Source organism: Spea bombifrons, chromosome 2 (genome assembly GCF_027358695.1).
Source record: "Spea bombifrons isolate aSpeBom1 chromosome 2, aSpeBom1.2.pri, whole genome shotgun sequence".
NCBI lineage: Eukaryota > Metazoa > Chordata > Amphibia > Anura > Pelobatidae > Spea > Spea bombifrons.
This window is the reverse complement of record NC_071088.1, coordinates 125855545-125881487: the sequence shown is the minus strand read 5'-3', so window position 1 is coordinate 125881487 and position 25943 is coordinate 125855545. Positions and strand designations below refer to the sequence as shown.

Sequence of the window (25943 nt, the reverse complement as noted above, 5' to 3'; positions counted from 1 at the left end):
TCAGGAGAGGGCTTCTTTGTGGGGCAAATGTTAGTCACCCCTAAACGGGATAAATGATATGACCGAGGCGGTAGCTACAGACCAGCATGAACCTGCGCAACATGAGAACGTTGTAAAAGTTGGGTGGTAAAGATTAGCCGCAATTACCCCAGTCTGCAATTCCTACCCTACTCTAACCAGCCTACCCCCCCCTGCTCCTGCCCCAGTGGGGATGTCAATTACCCTCCTGCCTATATCTTATATATGTGATCCCCGTGTGTGACCCGGGGAATATGCCCCTTTACCCTGAGACATCAGAGACCTCGGGGTCAAACCGTGATTCATGACGTGTAGCTCTGTACATGAAGCCCATCTAGTTACCCCGTCACCAGCGGGGATTACCTGCCACAATGTAGCCTACATTTTATTTCTTCCTAATTGCCTCCTATCTCACCTGAATGCAAGTAGGAGTCCCCTGTCCCCTTTGCCTGAGGACTGCTGTATTAGGCCATACATACAGCATAACGGCTGAAAGCCGCTATATATAAGGACCGGCTGCGATTGCTGGGCCTGGGACTCCCGGCATTTAATGTAGTGGGGGTCGGTATAAGGGTTATTGGTGCCCCCCCCCCAACGGTGTGGGGTCGGAATCACGCAGGGTGCTGAGGTTAGACGAGGTCACCGCAGCCGGGCAGCCATACTACTGGTTACAGGGGGCGTGACTCGCACCACCGGCAGGCGTGGCTTCTCAGATTCACGACAGTTTTACGGCATCGTCGTGCGGCCGCCTCCAATACTGTGTGTGAGAGAAACCGGCTGTTGTAAAGCTCTTGGCTGCGGACTGTGCGGCTCTATCCCGCCTGCTGCACCCTCTCCCGGGCCGTACATGCCCTGCAGCCAGCATACACGGCGTTGAACATGGACTATGACTTCAAGGTGAAGCTGACAGGGGAGAGGGAGCGGGTGGAAGACCTGTTTGAATACGAGGGCTGCAAAGTTGGAAGAGGCACTTACGGTCATGTCTACAAAGCCAAGAGGAAAGATGGGTGAGTGTGTGAGGCCAGGCCTTGGGCCCCGAAAACAAATACCCCTGTGCATTAGCTTACTGCCCCCTCACTCACTGCTCGGCTCGTGGGCTTACCTCACACGATACCCGGGGCTGGGGTAGGAATGTGTGCCTGTAGCCTGGGGTAGACTTCCTTGGTTTCCATGGTGATTGCCCCCATCCTTTCTGTTCTGTAGCGCATATGTCGCAATGCTTTGTATCGCACATCATGTATATTTGTATATTCTTTGTATATTCTTGCGGGGGGGGGCGGGTGTCTCTGTATATGTTTGCGTGATGGTGGATTCCGGTGCTTTTCGGTTGTCCTGAGGCACTCGGTAATATTCTTCCTGTCCTGTACAGCAGGCAGGGGATTAACCCTTCTTATGAAGGCATTTAGTAGATCAGGTCTTTGACAGGTGAAAAGACATTGGGAGATCTTTAGAGGAATCCCTGGCAGGCAGCTGGAGGGGCACAGGTGTGTTTGGGAGCCTGACTGCCATGTAGCAAAAAAACCTTTTTTCAAGCAGTGCCTCCAATATGATTGGTAAGCAAAGCAGCCATGATATCCAATGCCCGATACACTACTCTTCTAAGACCTTAAGAAATGGACAGTGCTGAGATTTGATACGTCGCTGTTACCTATTGTTTTATATAGCGCCATCATATTCCATAGTGCTGTACAATAGGATGCTTGTCTTTATTTTTTCGACCTGGTTGGACTTAATGTTTTATTTGAAGTCTGTTTTTGGTTTGTATGACATATCCTGCGGCGTTACTTTGGAAACCACAGTTGTCAGAACCTATATCTTAGTCTTTTTTTTTTTCTCGCTTGGTAACTTCAATACCCATTATGAAGGGTCAGTCATGACACTTCTTCTACCAGAACCCACCCTGGATTATGTATAGTTAAGTTAGTGAGATGACTGAACAATGCATTGTTCGGGGGAAATGCAGTTCTTCTTGGGTTAGCGCTTTGCAGTAATGTTAGGGAGTAGGAATCACAACTTACCTGCAAATAGACCTCCATGGGAATTTGGAGAGAGCCCCCGAATTTGTTGACAACAAAACCATATAGAGGGGTAGGTATTGAATTCAGCGCATATCCAGCGAATACAAAAACACCTAAAAAAAAAAAAAAATATTGGGGGTCACACTTTGTGGCCATATACTGCTTAGCCGGCCACTATGACGAAGTACCCCAAGTTTGGCAAGTCCGATCTAATGTTTCATGGCTGTATTGCTTACCAAGGAGCGGAATCAGTGGGACTGCGTTTAAACCCAAATGAGACTCTCAAGCAACTTCAAGCATTTAGAACCTGCAAATATGCAAAAAAATATACAAAAAAGGGAGTGCGCAACCTAAAAAAATTCAGATTCCTGGGTTGCTGCCAGAATAGGCATTCAAAAAGCTCGGCAGGTGCTGCTTACTCGCATTTGTTTGTGGATTTCTTTGCAGACGCACCGAGCTGGGCACACAATGTTTATGAAAATGTTAGGAAGAATAGATTTTTGCATCTATGTGTCTCAGTGGGTTTTGCCTTTTTGGGGATAAGTAATGGAGATGTTTATAGCGGCGGGCCGGCTCTAGGTTATAACATCGGTACCTTATTGCTTTGGAGTTTTACGTGTCACCGGATCATGACGTATACATGTGTTGATACATCATAAGGTTTTAAATGAATTTGTTTGGCTTTTCTTCATAGAGCAGCCGGTGTATATCTGAGAGCTAATGAGATCTAGCAGCAGATGTAATCCGGGCGTTCCAAACACGTATGTGTCTGCAGTGTACCACGCTCTCTTAGACTTTCCGTGTGCGGGGACCTTTTCTCCAGGGATGACGCCGGTGATGTGTAATTGTGCCAGTGTGTAGCCGTCGGACCGACACTCGCATTCTTATAACCTTTGTTTCAAAATCTCGACGTGTTGGCTCTGTTATGTGGAACGGAGTAGTAAGATGCCGTGTGCTTCATAACTTGTGTTCTTTGATCAGGGTAGAGGAAACCTTTTTAATAATGTCAGGAGCGTGGACCGGCAGGAGCGTGAAAGGTAATGTGTGTCGGAGTGCTTTTACTAAGTTTTGGAGGGTGTATGCTAATGATTACCGGCCAGCATGGCTCTGATCGGCGCTGATGGGAGGTAATTGGTATGAATGAATGAATGAATAAAAGTGAAAGCCCTGTTGGTGTGCTGTCCCTGTGCAGACCTCTGCATAGGACATGTATGTTCTGGTTCCTCTCTGTTTGTCCCTTGTATGACGCTGTTGTCAATAAAAGCGTTTTATAGGAGAGCCATCGCCTGATCTGAAGGCTAGTAAGAATAGTTTATTATTATTATTATTTATTGTTTTATATGGCGCCATAATTCCGTAGCGCTGTACAACGAGTTTTAGTAATAGTTTCAGCTTGCTGAATCTTTCAGGCTCTCCCTTTGCTCCCTGGTGCGAGGGTCCCGTTGTTTGGTCATTGAGGTGTCGCTGGGACCCAACAGCCTTTCCTTCACGATGGGAAAGAAGGTTAATCGTCACAGGGTAATTCCGGCCATAACGTCGCTACTGACCCTGGTCACTTACAGCGTTACTCTCCACGTGTTTGTAGCGGCATCCCCCGGCCTCAGAGCCCTTCTGCATTTATACCGGGCCAGGGCTGCTGTATGTATTCTTGATGGTTATTTTGTTTCATGTTGAATGTAGTTATTTGTAAAACGTTTGTTAAGCTAAGTAAAAGTCCACGGTGTGTTTATATCCAATACTTGTATCAAGTGTTTTTATTAACCTTTTAATGTGTGTCATGTTACTTTGTAATCCAACCATATGTAAACATATAGGTAAATATTTCTGAGAGCTTATAAAGCATGGCTATAACTTTATTTTCTGATCTAGTTGCAGGGTCTAGGGCTTATTATTTTCCCTTCTCCTTTGTAAATAACGGCGGTTAAATATTTGTGTCAGGAGAGGGTCTGCAATGTACAGCCGTGGCAGCCAGCCCAGCCGAGTACCCGTTGACATAAAGGTGCAAAATATATTTTAAAGGCGATCCACGTAACGTATACTTTACAAACGCCGCAAAAGGAGAATGCTTAGGGAACCAATAAAAAGCAAATGCCGTGAGTGGCAGATACGGGAAAAGGCAGCACAGAATGGGACTTATCTGCTAAACTGCGGCCGCAAAAACTGTTAGAAAGAAAAGTGCACAAATAACGGCATGGCTGTTTATTTCAGATGGAGAAACAAAGGTTACGAGTTACGATTCATGTTGAAGGGAATTGGGTGTCTCCTATACTTCATACCATTACATAGAACTTTAATGAGAAAAATATACTGTAGGAAAAAAGCAACTGAAACGGCAAATAAAAATAATTGTTTTTCAGTAGGAGGCCTGTCATCTTTTTATCTTTCTCGTTCCTTTTGGCTTTCAGACATGTGAGGGCTTTGGATAATCTTGATGTCCCCGAGAGGAAGCTCGAGGTAGTTCAGTCTATGCACGTTTAGGCTTTATAGGCCATCTCATTAGAGATCGGAGTTTGTTCGAAACATCTGGTTTCCATGGATACGTTAAATGTCGAGAAGAAAATATTTCACTGAATCGGTTTCCAGGCATGGTACGAGTTTCCTAGGCTTTATCAGGTTATTTTGCATTGCACTGATCGCATTTTAAAAGAAAAGATAGACTTCTTTAAGAAGTTTGTGTTGCGTGCATTTCATTTATTTTATTGTGAGTATTTGGTCCCACCTGTAGTAGGAGAACAGAGTGTTAAAGAAAACGTTATAGCTAACAAAATCCATTCTGTGTAGGAGAGACTTATAAGACGTTAAAGTACTGCCTGGGACCCTAAAGGCTGCTGTGTGGACAGGGAATTACTGCTGCTGCTACTTTATGATCTTTTTGATCTGGATCATTTAAAGTGTCCTTTAAATCTGCACGATTTATGCCATCCAGTATGTTGAGTGCGACCGACTGCTCAGTCCTTGACTCACAAACAAAATATTTTCTAACAATGCTTGTTCTTCAGACTAAATATTGGCGCATTTAACGTGATCCGCATTTACAAAACAACCTCTGCCAAAGACGGCGCTGCTCCTTGTTTACGGTGAACGTAGTAAAGTGTTGGGAAGCAGAAACAAGACCGTATTTTAGACTCATGTTTTAGTTGATGCTCTGATGTGGCTTCATTATCTCAGCGATGGAAAAGATTGCCCAACATGAGTGTTAGGAAACTCCTTTCATTCTGCCAGTTTGGAAAAGGAGACTAAACTAGATGCGTTTATTGGGTTATTTTATTATTACGTTTATTAATAAAACACCCGCAGATTCCTCGCGCTATTACAGTGACGGGAATGTGTGTGTGTGTGTGAGTGCGGTTTAACAGATATTAAAATATTTCATGGCAATGACAACAACAAATGGCCTTGTAATGTAATAACGCATTCAGTCGTTAAGTCCGAGTGCCGCCTCGCACAGCGTTTAGACTCACTCTGCTGCTGCGTATATTAGGTGTTATGTACGTGAAAAGAAACGGAGGCTTTCTGAACATTTCAAGGCATTCTGTAAAGCGTCATGGATGTGAAGGTGAAATAAGTATGGAAATGCCCTGTCCTTTAGATTCGAGGAAAGGGAGGCACTTTAATGCCCTGCCGTGTTTGTTTTTCCTCTGGGTAATAAATTGCTGCTGTTGGCAGACACTGCGGATAGCAGAGCCAACGCTTTCCTGATACTGCTAGTTAGGAGAGGTTATTTTCTTGGTTTGGTGCTAGAATTGGCTTATTCCCACTTTGATCACACTTCACAAAACTTCCACATTCTCTCAAGGGTCAGAACACCAACGGATAAAATGTCAGGGGGGGACCTTTGTGTTTCCTAAATGCTTACCAGGTCCGGTAATGTTACCGCCTTAATACTGAGAATAAATGAATGTAATATATTGTCTGTGCGTTGTGTTAGTAAGTTTATTAGCGAGTGCATAACTCTAGAGTTACCCTAGAGGGCTTTTCTGTGTTGATATTATCATGCTGTCTACCAGCGAGGGCAAACATATAATGCTCTGTGTACTTTCTCCAGGTTCCTTTTAAACCGTGCTTAAATCCTACTAGTTTCTTGAAAAACTATGCTCGGGTAATGTGTGCCTCTAATATCCCTGTTTGGCCGTTTGGTTCTTGGCATGTATGCCGTGATAGGAGATTGCCAGACACAAGCCAGCTCTGCAGTAATTATACTTCTCAGAGAGAGCCCTCCATGCTTCTGTTACAGCCGTCTTCCCACACCACGTTCCGTGTCCTCAACTGGGTGCAGACAACGGAATTGCACAAAGGAACCCAACATATCACTGTTTGTCTGTATAGCTTGGTGGTTGAAATAATCATTAAAAAAAGAATGCTTCTCCTGTCATTTTGCTCAAGGCCCATGTTACCGACATTCCGTGCCACCAAATCAAGTGTCAAAGCAGAACCCAGATCTAACGGATACGTCTGTCTGCCTTTACCTCTTATTTCCGAACACCTTATTTCTTACACTTTCCTTCTCATTACCCTGGCTGCTTCACATTGCACTGCATACCCCCAGCTGCCCCTATGTGGAGATCCCCATGTAGCACGCATACCCCCAACTGCCCCTATGCGGAGATGCCCATGTAGGGCACATACCCCCAACTGCCCCTATGCGGAGATACCCGTGTAGGGCACATACCCCCAACTGCCCCTATGTGGAGATGCCCATGTAGGGCACATACCCCCAACTGCCCCTATGCGGAGATACCCGTGTAGGGCACATACCCCCAACTGCCCCTATGCGGAGATGCCCATGTAGGGCACATACCCCCAGCTGCCCCTATGCGGAGATGCCCATGTAGGGCACATACCCCCAGCTGCCCCTATGCAGAGATGCCCATGTAGGGCACATACCCCCAGCTGCCCCTATGCAGAGATGCCCATGTAGGGCACATACCCCCAGCTGCCCCTATGCGGAGATGCTCGTGAAGCACACATACCCCCAGCTGCCCCTATGCGGAGATGCCCGTGTAGGGCACATAGATGCAGTAGATCAAGCAGTGTTGCCCACAGAGATAGACAAAGTTCCTGCATTGTTAGGACTAAGCTGCAGCAGATCTCCTGGGAGGCAAAGGGTTAAGGTGGAAAGATTACATCTCATTTTGGCCAATTACTAGGAAAACTGGACATCTGTGAGCTTGTCCAGACATTTTTGTAAAAGATGTGTTTTTGTATGTTTGCCATCTAAACTCCAAACTGATTTCCAGGTCTCTTCGGAAGAAGCAGCAGGCAGTAAGTTTTCAGGAGACGTGTTTGTTACTTTTGATTAAATCGTTAGATTGTGCAGAGCGAATCGTTTAAAGTCTGGTCATGTCCTGCGAAGCACGAAGCGCATGCTGCGGGAAACCTTATACTCCTCTGATGTTGTTTTTTATTTGGAGTGGGGGGGGGATTTTTATAATGGCTCAGACTGTGTCTAATATGTATTCAAACCGTGTAGGGAATGCAAACAAATCTCTATTGCTGGGAAGTACTCTTACAAATAGGTTATATATCAGGGGTGTCCAAGTTTTTTTCTGCAGTGGGCCACTTCATCAGAATTGTATACGTGAGTGGGCCGCACTCATTTTTCACTGTGAGAAAATATGGCCTTTAATAAAATATGCAAATTAAAATAAAGTAAATGACACAAAACCTTTACTCTTCCTCTCACTGATTTCTGGGCCTAGAAAGTTGTGTGACTACAAATTCAGGATAATTAAAAATGAAATAGTTCTATTTATTCTAGGGATGCACCAAAATGAAAATTCTGGACCAAAACATTCACGGTTCACTTAGCCAAAACCGAAAATGACCCCCCACCTTTAAAAATAATAATAAAAACTCACATTTTTAATAAAAGTAGGTAACACACCACAATTGGACAAAAAAAATTAGCAAAATGACTTGGCATGATAGGATTGCTAACAGCAGTCACACACATATCATACCCAGGCAACCAGCAAATGCTGGTACCTAGGCATGATGGGACTATGCTTGCTGTGCGTAAGATCGGTTGCCCTGGCTGCCGATCTTACGCGTGCCGCACCTCGAGGTCTCGCGGGCCGCATGTTGGACGCCCCTGTTATATATAATAATAAAATATGAGAATACTTACTATATATCTATAGCCTAAAGCAGTGATGGGCAACCTTTTTGGCGTGGTGTGTCAAAAATCGGCAAAAAATCAAGCATAACTCGCCTGGTGTGTCACTTCGACAAAAAAACATAATTTTGCGCAATTTATAGTTTAAACTACAAAAATGTATAATTGCAATATATAATTGTATTTAATAAACCAAAAACAAATTATTTAACATACCTGCTTAGTAACTACTTACCTTTCAGGAGTCCTGCGGTGGGGGTGCAAGGCCTCTGTCTCCCAGCTCTGCCACTGTATGGAACAGTATAGAGTGATGGGAGTTATGATGTACTTTAGAGCATAATTATATAATGAAAAATACATTGGAAATGGTACAGCATAACACCCATCACTCTCACACACTTACCAATCCACACATACCAATCCACACGCATACAATCCACACACGCATACAATCCACACACACATACACCAATCCACACACATACACCAATCCACACACATACACCAATCCACACACATACACCAATCCACACACATACACCAATCCACACACATACACCAATCCACACACATACACCAATCCACACACATACACCAATCCACACACATACACCAATCCACACACATACACCAATCCACACACATACACCAATCCACACACATACACCAATCCACACACATACACCAATCCACACACATACACCAATCCACACACATACACCAATCCACACACATACACCAATCCACACACATACACCAATCCACACACATACACCAATCCACACACATACACCAATCCACACACATACACCAATCCACACACATACACCAATCCACACACATACACCAATCCACACACATACACCAATCCACACACATACACCAATCCACACACATACACCAATCCACACACATATACCAATCCACACACATATACCAATCCACACACATATACCAATCCACACACATATACCAATCCACACACATATACCAATCCACACACATATACCAATCCACACACATATACCAATCCACACACATACCAATCCACACACATACCAATCCACACACATACCAATCCACACACATACCAATCCACACACATACCAATCCACACACATTCACCAATCCACACACATACACCAATCCACACACATACACCAATCCACACACATACACCAATCCACACACATACACCAATCCACACACATACACCAATCCACACACATACACCAATCCACACACATACACCAATCCACACACATACACCAATCCACACACATACACCAATCCACTCCACACATATACACCAATCCACACACATACACCAATCCACTCTCACTGTATGCTTTCCTACCTTTCCTCTTTTCTCCTTACAGCTCCTTTTCCTGCTCTTCGCTCCTCTTCTTCTTCAGTTCTTCTTCCGAGGGCACGGGGTTCAGAGGGCACGGACAGCGGTGGGCGCGGCTTCAGTGTTGTGCGCCGGGATCTGACAACAAACCCCGGTGCACAACAGCTGTTGCCGTGCGGATCACAAGGGAGCGGTATCGGAGGTCTTTAACAGACCTCCGGCTCCCTTGAGTGATTTTAAGCCGGGTTCAAGGGAGATCCTTGAACCGGCTTAAAATCACTCAAGGGAGCCGGTGGTCTGTTAAAGACCTCCGATACCGCTCCCTTGCGAGCCTGCTCCTCCACCGCCCCGCCCCCCGCTAGGTACGCTACTGCACGTCCCGCCCCCCCCCCCTTTTTTGGGGGGGTGACGCGCAGGATTTCCTGCGATTCATCCTCGGCTCCTGCACGGCCGCCGAGGATGAAAGAATCTGTGCTGGAGGAACGGGTCCTCCAGCACAGATTCTTTCATCCTCGGCGGCCGTGCAGGAGCCGAGGATGAATCGCAGGAAATCCTGCGCGTGTCACCCCAAATGGCTACGCGTGTCAGCACTGACACGCGTGTCATAGGTTCGCCATCACTGGCCTAAAGGAACACTCCAGCCATCATATGTACTTGAACTTGCCTCCTAGCCATCTATAACCCTGTCTAAACTCTCCATGTATGGCTATCTTATGACTGCGGCCTCTAAGTTGGCTTTTGTGAATAACGTGAAGACTGATACATGCTGTACAGAAGGAGGTTGAGGGGAATGAGGCTGAAGGTGAGCTTTTACCTGAATGAGGACGATTTGATTGTAACAAAGATTGTGTCGGGGATTTTGTGGCTTGGGGGGGTTTCCTTTTAGAATGCTGGTTGTGGGAATGAAGAAGATATTGTATTCTTCTCTGAAGAGACCAACTTTCTGACCTCTACTATCAGAGCCTGGAATAAAAACGTCTGCTGTGACTTTAATAGCATAATCTCATTGCTTGATGAGAAGAATGCTGGTGGGGATGGTATTTATCTAATACGTGATAGATGCAGAATACGTAGAATGCGGGTCTCCGGTGTCTTGTTCAATCATCGCTGCCTAAATATGGCCGCTTTTTTTTTTTTTTTTTTTGTGAGTTTCTGTCTATAGAACAGTGTTATGACCTGAATGACATTTAGCCGGGATTTATTTATGGAATAGTATTAAATGGGAACTTTTCTGTCCAGGATCAATTAAAATCTTGATGTCTACTATTTGAAGGTGCCGTTCCATCTACTCTGCTGCTTATGCCACTTTTGGTTACGAAAGCATTTTCAAACATCAGTCCTAGAACTGTTGAATGGACGGGTATTCCCCCCCAAAAATCCTTAATCATATAAAATTTTGCCTCATCCGTATTTTTGTTGGGGACACTTAATTGTCATTTGCACAAGCAGAGGTAGTAGGTTGGTGCCATAGAACCAGTTAGGGCTGATTTAAAGTTTGCATGTTTTTATGTGATTAAAACTTCTGAGTATAGAATAAATAACACGCCTCCTAAAGTATATTTGCTTTACATAATGAAGAGCTCAATGTCTACAGGGAAAAGCGTTTGTAAAGCATATTTATTTATTATTTTATATAGCGCCATCATATTCCATAGCGCTGTACAATGAGTAAACGGGACATAATTAGTATATAACATAACAATTTGACTTTCAGAAACAGATGAGAAGGGCCATATACCATATTGTCCCGATAAAAGGCTATACCTTTTCCCCTAATTCAAATAAAGGTTTGGCCTATAATCGGGGTTTAGCTATTTAGGATGTTCTCACTCTGTCTCTATCAATGCCTGCCTACCTTTTCCACCGACCGATTTTCCCCATCTCTTTTTTTCCCAAGCTCCGCTTCTTCTCTTTCCTTTTCTTCTGTCTTCTTTCTTCATCCGGTTCTCCCCAGTATCATCTCTCCTGGAGCGCTTCCTCAAAAGGGCGGACCCTCCGCGCACACGCTCTCACCTGATTGGCGGGGAGACTGTGTCCATGGTGCGTACCGTGGCTCCACCATTTTGCGGTACTCCAAGAGGCCAGAATATTGCTGATAAATTGGCAGAGGAAGCGATGTGCACCGTTTATTGATGTTTAGAGCGCGGTATAAAGATAACTTTTGGGTATTTCCTGTGCGGCTGCTGCACATTTCTAGTTAATGTGATGATTAGATTCATAGATTCATTTTTTGTTATTACTGGCACCGTTTTAAAACTTGTTAAACAAACAAAAAAGCAAAATGCAACGTTTTCTAATGCATATTTGAGTTGGCAAAAAAGCAATCCTCTAAACCAGGTTTGGGGACATTTAAATATCGCTTGATAAAAAGCAATGACAAGTTAAATTAAGGTAACCAAAAACATACAACTCCTTCTGTTTGAGCATTATGTGGCTCTGTATCGCCGGGTATTGTGACCCGGCCCGTCGCCCTCAGGTGACTGTTCCTCTCTGAAAAGATGAATACAGATTCTGAGGACTCTGTACATAACTATAAAAAGGTTTAATCCTTCGTGCTTAGCATGATTCATGCTCGTCCCGGGGAACCCCAACACGCAAGCTTATAGGTAGTTAAAAGCTTAAAATATAACAAAAATATATCTTGGTCCGTTCAATCACTAGATAGTTTTGCTTTGATCCATGCGTAGGCTAGACTGAAAAAAACAATTACAATTGTCACTTGTGTAGGTTTTCAGCAGGTAAATAAATGGGCAGGTTAGTTGGTCCAGAATATTTTAAATACTCTATTATTTTTATCACTGGATGTAAATGTTACCATAGCTAAACTTTAGTATGTGTGTATATAAGACATGTTCCTGGTTTCAACAGAGGCAGCCGAGGGGGGACATAAAATGAGACAGACTAAATCCACAAACTAAAGAATTGGTATGCGGTAAAAAAGTAATGCAGTCTGTAAAATAGACTCAAGCGTTTCAGGACTAAACTGGTATTTTAATAGTGAAAAACCCTAACAATGGAAATGCTATGCTACGTGTTTGTGTATATGTATATATATACGTGTGTAAATAAATGTAGAATTGTTTTTGTTTTCCATTTCGCCGCATGACCAGCAATGTAACAGTCTTCTTTTTGTGTGTATGATAGTTGGTTGCGGCTGACATTGTGTGCTTTCCTTTATTAGTTCAGAGCTTCTGCTTTATTGATTTAATAGGCTCCGGTCTATTCATTCTCAATAAAAGAAAAAGGTGTTGTAGAGTATAGGTCACTCCGGCCAGCTTGGGAAATAGCGATCCCCCCCCCCGGTATGCGGTGTGCAGGGACCCCCGTGTCATGTATCTGCGTGTCTATTTACTCATGTGACGTCACATTTGTGGGAACTTTTAAGACAAAGATGTTGTTTTCCCTAACGGGAAGGCAGAGCCTCCATAGATTGCATTAACTGCATGTTAACGTGTGCCTTTAAAACGCAGAGCGCCGGAATATGATGTCATACCCCGGCACTTCATAGGGTTTGGTAAACGTTCCCCTTTAATGCGCACGGTTGGGAAATACGCATTGTTGGCAAATCCAACTTTTGTGAGTTGGTTTAAAATCAAAACTTGCTTTACAATCATTAGCCAGGCAGTTAAAAAAACATTCAAAGATTATAAGCCATGTTAATAGAACGTACAGACTGATTATATGCTCTGATAAACTGTTTTTTCTCAGGTCACTTACAGCTACTCTCTTGTTTTTATGATTTTCTCTTTACTGACTGGATTATGTATTTCTCTCGTAGGAAAGATGATAGAGACTATGCTTTAAAACAGATAGAAGGAACTGGGATTTCTATGTCTGCGTGCCGAGAAATAGCCGTAAGTACAAGTTTATTTTATTTTACATTTTGGGACCTTTAAACTTCATCAGAAATCTTGTATGTCGTTGGCATGTGCCTAGTGTGGCTAGCTAGTAATCTACTATTCAGCCATCTACGGCCCTCTCCTTTGACCCGAAGCTCCAGATGAAGAGCTGAATGTCTGGGTCCCGCTCCTCTTTCTTCAGGACAGGAGCGTGGCACTGTACTCTTATCAGTATACTCTTGGTAAAGCTCATTGTCACATTGCTAGTGTGGAAGCCTGGCTGCTGGCCCTTCATGTATGTTTTTCTCTGTCTAGAAGTGAATAATAATTGGCTTCTCTATGGAAGGCTATGTATGTGTGATGAAAGCGTATGAGCTCATATAATATGTTTAACAAAGCTTGGTGTTGGATTTACCCCAAGCTAGTATTTTATACCCAAAACGAGCACAAGCACCCAGCTTTTTCTTTCCACAGTTCAACATCTTTCCATTTTCTTCTAATTTCCATATTCCACATATTTCCTAATGCTTGGCTATATAAAAAGTTATGTTTGTTGATAGATAGGGTTTGAGTTAATCTCATAAAAAACTGAAGTGATACACCCAGCTGTCAATTAGTCATCTGCTATTTTTACTCTGCTTTCTAATACTTCTAGGTGTGTGTGTGTGTGTGTGTGTGTGTACACATACACCTGAAACTATTAGAAAGCAGAGTACAAATGTAAATATATTTTTATAAAATACTCTAGTCTGTACTTCCCTGGGATGCACGGCACTTCTCATTAGAAGATGTGGACAGTGCTGGCTTTCATTCCTTGCAAAATATTGTAGCGAAAGGAATGTCATTTATAGAAAAGATATCCGGTGTTTTGTTTTATTTACCTTTTGAGTTGAATAAAGTGTGCTAAAAACTGGTCATACTGCATGTTCGAAATACCTATGATTTTTATATTTTTTCTGTGGGCAGCACGTGTCCCGGAACCTGGTCATACCTTACGTCTAATTCATATTATTTGATTCCTGAGTTATGGTGTTTCTATAAAATATATAGAAAATAAATTGAGCGTTTGAAAAAGTTGATTTCCCACGACTGAGCCATCTGCTTCTAACACATTGATTTTTTTTCTTCTATTTTCTTTTAGCTTCTTCGTGAGTTAAAACATCCAAATGTCATTTCCCTGCAGAAGGTGTTTCTCTCTCATGCAGACAGGAAAGTGTGGCTTCTCTTCGATTTTGCAGAGCATGACCTGTGGGTAAGTATGTATGTGTGTGTGTGTGTCAGATCTCTCACATCTCATTTAAAGATACAAAGAAAGTATAACCTCTCTTAATCTGTGTGTGCGGGTATTATATATCTATATCTATCTATATTATGTTAGCCCACTAACATGCCATTAACCTGAAGGAGGCAGAATCTGACAGACTTCTTAAACGAGCAGGCTTTCTGTAAGACTTACTGACTATCCCTGTAAGACATCGCATGTCCAATGCAACACCAAAGAATGCATATAAAAATACATTGTAAGTACTTTAATATGCTTTAAACTTTAAGAAAATACTACCTATTAAGTGGAGCTGCAGCACAACACCTCCTCCATGTCCCCTCTTTCATGAAATACATGAAATCAACCCACACATGGCCACGGGGTCTTGTTTGAACCCCCCATAGAACCCTCATCACGGCGTTGCTGAAGCAGATGGGCAGTAAGTATACCATGTAGGTGCTGAAGTGAGATTTGTTGGCCGAGGAGCTGGCAGGCTAGGAAAGAGGCAAATGGATATTCATTTGCAGCGTGGACTGCATGTAAGGGAGACACCCAGCTGTCATATATTAAAGTTCATTGGGTGCTTGGAGTGTCTCTTTATGATAAAATGGCACAACACTTGATGTGAAAATCCAGGAACCATCACTACTGCAAACATAAGGAGGCCATGCATTGTGTATAACTTATACCTCTCCCCAGGGGTTGTTGGTGGAGTTCTATGCTCTGTTTGTCTTGCAATGAGTGACGTGAGAACATTTTCACGTGTAAATCCTTTCCCAAGACTGCACTTCTTTAGGTGTACGTGAATTGGCAGGGTTACTTTGCATAGTAGAATAATATGGCTACAGCTGTCTGTGTAATACTTTTCAGGGTAAATTGACATTCTTCTTGTTCTGAATTTCTTTGCTTTTACTCTATAGCGGAAGGAGGCAGTTTTAGGCTCTGCACACACTGTATTTGCTTCTTATTCAGTAGAGACATACAGATAGTGTAATAGCCCATAGACTGAACTCAATGGGCCAGGTTCTCCTTTCACACGAGTATACTGAGCCACTGTGTTACTGTATCAAGTGCCTGGGCCGAGCTTCCGCCACTGGCTGGGATTCTCAGAAAGAGGGATTTTGAAAGTGTACTTCTAAGCTGGCATTATCCCCGAAGCCTTGCCTTTTCATCAGCCTGGCCGGGCCTCAAATGCATTCCCATTGCTTGAGTGGCTACTTGAAGGCTTTCTTTTGTACGCATCCTAGGATATCCGGTGTTGGATTACCATGGATTCCACCTTCCAGAAGAAAAGGGGAATACAGTTTTCACATATCCATATACTTCTGAGCAAATCAAAAATCCACATTTGGTACCTGAAGCATTATTTTCTATGGGCCCTTTTAAAAGGGGTACTCCAGCCATCATGTTCATTTAATGCGTATAATGCCTAGGTGGTCACTTAAAGTTTGCATGCCCCCACCCATTGCAGTGTATGGGGATATTCTGCAGAACCACCCAATTTGCCTCTCTCCCCCACCCTCTACGTTATTTTGCTCATAGAAGATGCGTTTGGCCATACGTATTTCCCGATACGTGATATGCAAGCCACCAGTCTGCTCCAGCGCTGGCAGGGCTAGGGTTTTGGGGGTCTATGACCCAGCATGCGCAGAAAGCTCTCTCATTGACTTCAAGCAGCCAATGAGTGGCATAAAGGGAGCAAGTGCTGTCCTGGAGCTGCAGCTGCTTCTAAAGGCAAGTGGTGAAAACACAATAACACTTCCCACGCAGTATCTGAGTTTAAATGTGTACAATAGTGACCAGCACTAGCCCTCGCTCACTATTGTACACAAGTATTTTTTTCTTCTACAGCTTGCAAAATTCTTGAATATGCCTGCTTTGCTGAGGAAGCTGCCTGGAACACTAGACTGTACCTTTAATGATTGCCACGTTTGCTTTGACACATGACTTCCCAAAGGAAATCTCACTTCAGGCGTTATGAAATCATGTCGGTGATAAAGTACCTACAGAATGAGTAGTAAAGTCTATATTTCATTCACAGAATAGGCTGGGGGCCAGATCAGGAAATCACGATGGTCCTGTCTGCTATGTTGTATTGATCTGTTCTGTTGGTTCCATTCCAGGCCCATGAAAAAAAAACATCTAAATAAAGTGTCTTGTTGTTGTACTGAAGGAAATGTTTGTTTTTATCACTGTGTTTTTTTTGCTTCTTTCAGCACATAATCAAATTTCACAGAGCCTCTAAAGCAAACAAGAAACCCGTGCAGTTACCTCGGGGGATGGTGAAGTCGCTGCTGTATCAGATTCTAGATGGCATCCACTATCTGCACGCTAACTGGGTATTACATAGAGATTTGGTAAGCTGATGACTTTCTGCAGACATTAACAGCAAGTAATTCAACATGGGTCAGAAAAATAGGAAAACCGTTATGAAATGAAAGGGCACCCACTCCACGCATTATAAATAAGCAAGCATTTAGTGTTCCATTACTAAAGATCAGAATGCTCGACACAAACGTTCAGTGTATCGTAACATCTACTGAAACTCTAAATAATATATGTAATATAAAACTAATGACATCACCCGGCATGCCTGGCTCGGTCCTATAAACGGATATGAGTGGTAGGACAAAACAGAAAAGTGGCATCCGCTGGCACAAGACCCGGGGACAAAATTGGACAAAAGCATGTGAAACTTAAGAGCCACGATGAGGACGATTGCATAATTGTCAGCAAAACCCTGCAAAAAGGCAGTTATGCTGAATATTATTGCCTTTGTTTTACTAGAATATATAATCTATATAATGGATAATATACCATCTACACAGTCTGCTGTCGATCATTGTCTGTTCCTTAGAAAGCTTTTTGTATTGCAAACCGATTTAAATACAACCTATGTGTCTTTTGTTATTGTTTTCATTGCAAACATCAATTTACATACAATCGTTCTTAAGATTCCTTTCAAGGGGTTATTTAAGATTTTCAAAAAAAAAAAAGGCAAAGCAAAAAACCACCACAGAGCTTTAACCATAAAACACTGAACTCAAAGCATGCCGAGCAGCCACAGTACATGTTGTCAGACCTCACCTTTTTTCTTAAAAAAAAAAAAGTTTTCTTTAAAATGGCACCAAACTATAATCGCACTGCTTGGATGCTCTGACCTTTACTTCTAGGCAATCTTGGTTAGTGGTTGGTGCCAAAGGGGAGTAGACGGTGAGCACTGATATTGTTTTGGGCTGCATGGCTCGCCCGCCCTCCGAGGCGAAGCTTTATTACAGGAGAATGTTAGCGGCTAGGAACCAACCCTATCTGATCCCCACCAAACACTGCATGACCTATACGCTTTTACAAAGAAGAGATTTGCAGTAGGTATCCAAGCAAGCAGTGCCTTTATACAGGTTCATACTTTGAGAGCGCGTTGTATTTGATAGACTTTTACTGTCGTTAGGACGGCGTAATGTGGACTCCATGAAAGAACTTGGGCTGTGATACAGTTTCATGAGATGAAGCCTTTGTTCTTTCCATCCCTTTTGGAATATGGTAATTGGCTTTTACAGCATGTAGCAAGATGCTTGTTCTGTAAAATCCTTTTAGCGCATTCTATGGAAACCAGAATTTGTGTTCCTTTTCCAATAAAAGCTTTGGTAATGGAAAGGCTTAATGGAAACCCATCTTTACCCTTTGACCTACTCCTGTGCAAGATTAGTAAAAACTAATGTTTGTTTCCTTTTGTCTGCTTCATCTGTAGAAATTGAAACAAACAGCCAACTTGATTCATATAATGTATTGTTTTGGGGTTATGCCAAATGCAGCACTGCTAAGTGGCATTTATTCTTGAGCTCCGCAATAATAGAACGTGAGTTTGGTAAAGGTACTTAATGTTAACAAATGTATCGTGTGCACAGGGGGGTTAAGGGAAGTTTAAAAAGCAGTGGGGGAGACTGTTACTGTAAGTATTACTCCATTGATGCTGGAATGCAGCCACATGCTAAAGGACTACACCAGACCACTGAGTGGGGCTGCTTGCTTAGTGTGCTTGATGGCCGGGTTGAGTGTGCCTTTCAGGATAAGAAATATCTTGTCTCACTGGTTTTTCCCTTTATTATGAAACCCCAGCCTTGGCAGGTTTGTCCTCCAATGAGCCCCAAGTTGACCCTTCAAAGAACTTGGTAAATCTGTGACATGGAATTGGAGACATACTGATGTAATTATGCTTTATGGAGGGGCTGATTGATTAGGGGGGTTGGCCACATGAGGCAAGGTTAAGAAAGTGTTTTGAAAAGTGCAACTTGTATGAACCTGTAGTGACAAAACCCAGTGCCTGATCAGCATACCTGGGAACTTTTGGCCTCCGGCTACCCAGAACCTTCCCTTGTGGGACGCGGGCAGGACTGCCCACTGCTGGAAACACCCCCAATTCAAGGGAAAACGAGCGGGGCGTGTCAAGACCCCGCTCCTGCGACCCGGAGGATTTGGGTCGCGACCCGGAGGATTTGGGTCGCGACCCGGAGAAGCTGATCAGCAGCTCTAGCGTCGCACAACACAAAACAAATTATTTGGCGTTCTGGAGTGACTGTTATATTCATGGAATGAAATACTAAGAACTTCATATTTTTTTTTCTTGTGGGAAAGTATATACTGATTTTATTAAATATATCCTTTCTTTTAGAAACCTGCTAACATTTTAGTCATGGGTGAAGGTCCAGAACGTGGAAGAGTAAAAATAGGTTTGTAATTTGCCTCTGATTGTTTTTTTTTCATGTTTATTAACCTTTGCAATAAATCTGTTGGCAGGAATGAGACATTTTTAAATCTAATCAATTTTATCGTAAAATAAGAGCTTATTTCCAAATACGGAATATTTCCAAAGCCTTTCATACAGGAGATTTACATTTATACTTAACTGGTCCAGAGAGCATCCCTAGATAATGTGGCTGCCCCCAACTTTTAACAGATGAATAAAGAAAAACACACATTCTTTTATATGTGTTTTAGTCCCTTTTGCACGGATTCTTTTCTATGCTAAGGCATGCGAACATATTTCTATTTCATGCACATGAGCCGCATTCTTCTCTGGGGCTTTATCGAGGCTTCAGAGCCCTGTTGGCAGGGGGAGTGGTGTTTGACCACACCCACTCCTGCCTACACCCCTCCCACATCTCGCCCCAACAAGCTACACCCAGAAAAGCAAAGGTTACGGAGATGGAGGAAGGGGCATTCTAGGATTTATAGAGGAAAACTGAAACAATGGGATGAAGAGCCTGGGATCAGAGGGTTGCCCAGGGCTACATTGACTGTAAAGTCATCCCTACTGGTGTTGCCTGGTTTTGATTTCTGCTTTCTTGTTGTCTTGCAGCGGACATGGGATTTGCCAGATTATTTAATTCACCTTTAAAGCCTTTAGCAGATTTAGATCCTGTAGTTGTTACATTCTGGTATCGAGCTCCGGAATTACTACTAGGAGCAAGGCATTATACCAAAGCTATTGGTGAGTAAGCGTTCTTGGTTTGTGCACAGGAATTCCGTATGCTTTTTGTTAAATTGCTGTAACCCATGATTGTTAAATTAAAGATGTAAAAAGACCATCAGTGTTGGATGTGCCATTTTAAGCCCAGGCAGCAACATCAGAGCTTTATAAATCTGCTAAATCATCTGCGTTCAACCAAATTTATAAGAAATATTGGTTTGTATAACTCCTTCGACGCCCCAGGGTGTTTGGTTTTATGAAAGTTTCTGCTCCTAATTTTCATCCTCAGGATGTTAACTAAAACATGACTTGATGTCAAAGCATGCATCAGCCATCATATTTTCTAGCATATAAAATGTATATCGAGTATATGAGGAAACCATCTGTTTACTTTCTTTGCTCTAGGTATCATTTTCACAATTGTATTTATTTCATTTTATATTACGTTCTGTTTACCTATAATGAACACATCTTTTGAGACCGTGCTCTTTCTTTTTCAAGATATTTGGGCTATAGGATGTATATTTGCAGAGCTGTTAACTTCAGAGCCAATTTTTCACTGTCGACAAGAAGACATCAAGACTAGCAACCCTTATCACCACGACCAGCTGGATAGAATATTTAATGTCATGGGATTTCCTGCAGGTACACATTTCTGTAAATCACTATTTTTTTTAATTGCAAAGATTTTCTCAATTAGCTAAAATCTCATAGAATCTGCCCTGTCAGCAGCCTGTAAGCCCCTTACTAAAAACTTAAATATTCATGTCGATGAATTTGTTTGTGTGCAAAATGTCTTTTTAACTTCATGTAAATATATTTATTATTTTAGACAAAGATTGGGAAGACATTAAGAAGATGCCCGAGCACTCAACCCTAATGAAAGATTTCCGCAGGAATACGTAAGGCAACTAACACAAGCCCCCCTTCTCTTACTCAAATACTGGCATTAGTGACTCTGAATCTGTTAGCTTAGGTTAGATTTCAGTTCATTTAGTAAGAAACATTTTTCATTATTCGCTGTGCAATTTCTATTTTAACAACAGATAAGCTACCTATGTAGATACAAAAATTAAGAAGATGAGCACACGAGCGAAGGTTTGTGGGGCTTTGTATTTATAGATTTAAGAATGAATAGATTGTAAGCCCCCAAGAGCAGAACCCTCTTCTCCTGCTGTACAGGGCGTTCTCAGCATGGGTTAATGTCAATTTAGTATTTTGTCCTTTTTAATGTTTCGCTGTCCCCCATTGTAATAGAGCTACAGAATCTGCTGGCTCTATAAATAATGCAATGCGAAGTTAGCAAAAGGAAGGAACTAGCAGTATATTTTCAAAGCCAAGATTGCCTGGCACACAGCACTGCTAATTACTGCTGAAAGCACCTTCATCTAGCGTTCATAGCTTGAAAACTGCTTATTAACACAGTTGCACAGCGTAGTAGAATTTTGCCTTGGCACCTGGAACCTCAATTCAACTCCCACGGCCCCAAGCCCAGAAAAACGCCAGCTTCAATAGAAGCTCCGCAGACAGCAAGAATGCGCTTTTTTTTATTGTCAAATCTAAAATATGATTTCCTTCAAGTATAAAATGTAATATGTTTTCCTTTGGCACAGTTGAGGCTAAAGACTCAAGTTTTTGCAAGTCAATTATGGCATCGACTCGGTTTACATCAGAGGTCATTGTGAAATAGATTACAGACAGAATTATTTCAGCTTTAATTTCCTATACCAGGATTACAAATAAGTAATGACTTTTAAGGATCTTGTGACTGGCCACTTGTTATAATTAGGAGTTGATTGACATCTGCGGCTGTATTTAAGGGCCTGCCTATAGAGCCAGGTCCTTTTTGCCCTCGATGCCACAGGATAACCCAAGCTGCTCATCCAAGACCTCAAAAAAACTGTTGTGGACTTCCAAAACAATAGTTCCTCAGGAGCAGTTTTTAGTATGTCACCGCACAGAATGGTGAATTGCATACTTCAGGAAGGAGGCACAAATTATTTCCCAGGACTGGACATTCTTTGGTCTGAGAGGTTCAACTGTACCCGAAGACGGCAAAGGAGCTGGTGAAGGGGTTGGAGGCGTCGGGTACCAAAGTATCTAAATCCACCATTCCCTATATTGCCATGGTCTGAAAGGCTGTCACTCCGGGAAGAAGCTCCTACTCAAAGTCTGCAATAAAAAAAAAACCCAGAATAAAGTCTGCAAAAACATTTTGGAGGTTTGTTCTCTGCCCAGATTAAACAAAAAATTAACTGCTTGGCCATATCGATCAGCGCTGTGTATGGAGGAAAAAGGTGAGGCTTTTAATCCATAGAGCACCATCCCAACTATGGACCATCGTCTTGATTCAGAAAACAGATGACATCATGAGGAAAGTTGGTTACCTAGAAATACTGAACATCTCAAGACAGCAGCTAGGAAGGTACTGTGTTTTCCAGCAGGACAATGATCCTAAGCGTACCTCCAAAGTTGTAACACAATGTCTTATAAACCACAAGGTGAAAGCCCTTAACCAAGTCCCATAGAAAATGTGTGGACTGAACTGAAAAAGCAGGTCTGAGCATGGGGACCCGCAAACCAGACTGTTACGCCAGTTCTGTCAACCCTAATGGGTAAAAGACTGCCCCTCGCATTTGATTCAAGTTACGCAATTAAAATGGCAATGACACCAAATACTAACAAAGTATGTACATTTCTGACCCACTGGAATTCACATATTGCGACTTAAAGCTGTAAGAAAAGTCTGCCTGTAATTGATTGTTTTTAAAATCACCTCTGATGTAAACAGATGCCTTAATTGACTTGCCAATGGAATGTACGGCAACATGAAATGCGCGACGTTGTGAAAACTCAACTTTGACTGTCTTTAGCCTATTTGTATTTAAACTCTCGGCAGGTAGGACTCTAACGATATGTCTGTTATAGATACACCAACTGCAGCCTTATCAAGTATATGGAAAAACACAAAGTTAAACCCGACAGCAAAACATTCCATTTGGTAAGATTTTTCTACCTCTCGATACCTGAAATGATTGTCCTTCATTTATTTATGCATATATTCAAATGCTGTTCATTTTGTTCCACACCATTGCAATTAGCATATAATGAGATGGCTAATATGACTAGAGTAACTAGATTCAATTCATTCCAGCCTGTGATAATTATATGTTTTAATAATAATATCAAAGCAGTAATAGCATTCTGTTATGAACAAGTTGGATGCCCTATCACTCTTCTGTTATCTAGAGGACAATTATATATATTATGAGCCCTTTTTATCACCCATGAGTAATGTCTTGGCGAAGGTCATAATTGTATTACAATGCACTTTGTTAGCTTTTTATCCTGCTTAAAGAATGATATTTATGGGTTTTTGTGCTGAAGCTTCAAAAATTGCTTACCATGGACCCAATAAAGAGAATTTCCTCAGAGCAAGCTATGCAGGATCCGTACTTTCTGGAAGACCCACTTCCCACTTCAGAGTAAGTAGCCAGATCTTTCCCCCTAATTAAAGTGATCTGTGATTCTTCACAATTTATATTATGTTGTGTGCATATCAATAAGCAGTTAATTTCAAAATATCTAGAGCACTATTTTTTTTTTTTTTTGTCTCTGAATCAAGTAATTTTACTACTTACCAAACGTTCAAGATAGTCCTTTCCTGTAAATAGAAGTAATTCCTCGCTCTAGTGTCTTGTTTTTGAAGCTATTTTTGGATTTACATTGTTTGAGCATTTAAATGCAAGCTGGAAATTAAAGCCTTATTCCAGTCCTCGGAAACTTTTTTTTTTTTTTTTTTGTAATTTGTTTAATTAGTCATGCACTGACCAAAAATTCTTGTTGCCAGTGTTTTTGCGGGCTGCCAGATTCCATACCCTAAGCGAGAGTTCCTGACAGAAGAGGAACCTGATGATAAAGGAGACAAAGTATGTTGTAAAGTGCAGATTGCAGCCTGTGTCAAAACGTCAACTGTTAATTGCCGATAAAACAAACCTGGATGATACTGGCAGACACCTGTCAACCCTGTTCATAGATGCACACATTTCATAGTGGTTTAGTTATCCCTACTCAGTAGTGGAGGAACATCGAATGGCGATACTCGGTGTATTGCCACAGACTAATGGGATATGGGATGATCAAGGCAGTCTTTGGTATTCGTCTCTTCAGGACTGGGCATCCTATAACTATCCGTTAACTGGTTAGTTGAGATATATTTGCTATTTTCTGATATTATAAGACAATGTCATAGTTGGCAAAGTAGACAAGCTAGTTGAACCCCTCCAATAAAGTAACAGCAGATAGGGTTTTCAATAGCATTTTGGGTTTCTTTTATCAACAAAGTACTTACCTCGTATCAGGAAGGGGTCGTAGAATAGCAGAAACCACAGTGCTTCTCCTACATAATGTCTGGCAGTGTTATATTTTGCGAGTTAATTCTTTCAATTTTAATCACTAAAGAAAAACCAACAGCAGCAGCAGGGCAACAACCATACCAATGGAGCCGGCCATCCCGGAAATCAAGATAACAGCCATGCACAAGGACCACCGCTGAAGAAAGTGAGAGTTGTTCCCCCTACCACTACCTCAGGTGGACTTATAATGACCTCAGACTATCAGGTGAGAGGAGTTCAATCTCCATGCTATTTGATTAAACCCCACAGGTACAGTTTGTGAGTGCAGCCAAGCTAAATGTCCATTTATTGGCCACAGGCCTTAAAGTGCAAGGCCCAATTTTAATCCACGGTTTGACCCTGCTTATCACCATTTGGCAAGGCTTGGTTTGCAAATATGTATGTTCAAAAGGATTTTTTTTTTGGGGGGGAGCTGTATCATCTTCATCAAAACCAGTCTTTTCCTAAATACCCAAAGAAATCTATTTACGCTGCACATCAAGCAGATTTACAGTAACTGTAGCCATAGTTATAGGTAAAAAATGCCTTTTGGTGTTTATTTTTTTGTTTTTTTTATTCCTTTTTGCTATGACAACTAACTTAAATTTAAAGTCCTATGCTGGTTGAATAAATTCTCTGAATAGATCCTAAGAAATGCTGTGCGCATCCATATAATCCTTGCAAATGTTTGACAGGAGCCTAGATGAAACGGCATCTTTATTTGAAACACTAGGTCCTGTCACCTTATGCAATTATTTATATATATATTCAGATCGTTTATTTTTTTTTAAAAAAAATGTATTTTATTTTTTACAGCGTTCCAATCCTCATGCTGCCTATCCAAACCCCGGACCAAGCACATCGCAACCTCAGAGCAGCATGGGATATTCCACTACCTCCCAGCAGCCTCCACAGTACTCCCATCAGGCCCACCGGTACTAAGATGTACCCGCAAAATGTCGATGCACTGTCGCTTAGGCTGCAGGAGCGAGCATGGCGCTGTCTGCCTGGAGCCGGGCTTTGGAATGTACTGTACAATCCCACCTTCAAAATGTCCAGCAGCCAAGTTACACAACATTTCACAGAATGTAGATCCCACGTGGAGGTTCCGCTCAGAGCGCTAGCACAGTCGCTGTTGTGTATTTGCTACTTCCATAGTTTACTTGAAATGGTTCGAGCTGACCAATGCATTTCTTTCAGTGATGGTAGCAGTTGAAGCTGTGAAGTATGATAGGAGCAAATATATAAATATATATATTTTTTGTGTGTGGTGACTTTTAAAGTAACGGTGTCATCGAACCGGTAAAAACCCTTCTCACTGGTGTATTTACACCGTCGCACAAAGCAAGCTAATTGTCATTCTATTCAACTTATTTTGGTACTGGTTTCATTAGTTTTGGAATGTTGGGTGATAATGTATTATCACTTTAAATCAGTGTTTTATAACCGGCAAAATTGCTACGAAACATTTTTTCCA

General features: G+C 42.1%; 1 protein-coding gene across 1 annotated transcript; it reads left to right on the top strand.

The window, feature by feature from the left end:
* Positions 1 to 755: 755 nt before the first annotated feature.
* Positions 756 to 25943, top strand: CDK8 (cyclin dependent kinase 8). The gene is made up of 13 exons (XM_053456406.1): positions 756 to 1025; positions 13281 to 13356; positions 14483 to 14593; positions 16822 to 16962; positions 19275 to 19332; positions 19962 to 20093; positions 20574 to 20717; positions 20905 to 20974; positions 23001 to 23073; positions 23460 to 23557; positions 23923 to 24001; positions 24534 to 24692; positions 25283 to 25943. Exons 1-13 carry the CDS (start codon positions 898 to 900, stop codon positions 25406 to 25408), a joined length of 1395 nt encoding a protein of 464 aa, XP_053312381.1. The 5' UTR covers positions 756 to 897; the 3' UTR covers positions 25409 to 25943.

Coding starts and splice junctions, on each gene's coding strand:
- CDK8 (XM_053456406.1), top strand. CDS start 898: ATGGACTATGACTTCAAGGTGAAGCTGACAGGGGAGAGGGAGCGGGTG. Junction 13,357..14,482: donor CTGCGTGCCGAGAAATAGCC/GTAAGTACAAGT, acceptor ATTTTCTTTTAG/CTTCTTCGTGAGTTAAAACA. Junction 20,975..23,000: donor AAAGATTTCCGCAGGAATAC/GTAAGGCAACTA, acceptor TGTCTGTTATAG/ATACACCAACTGCAGCCTTA.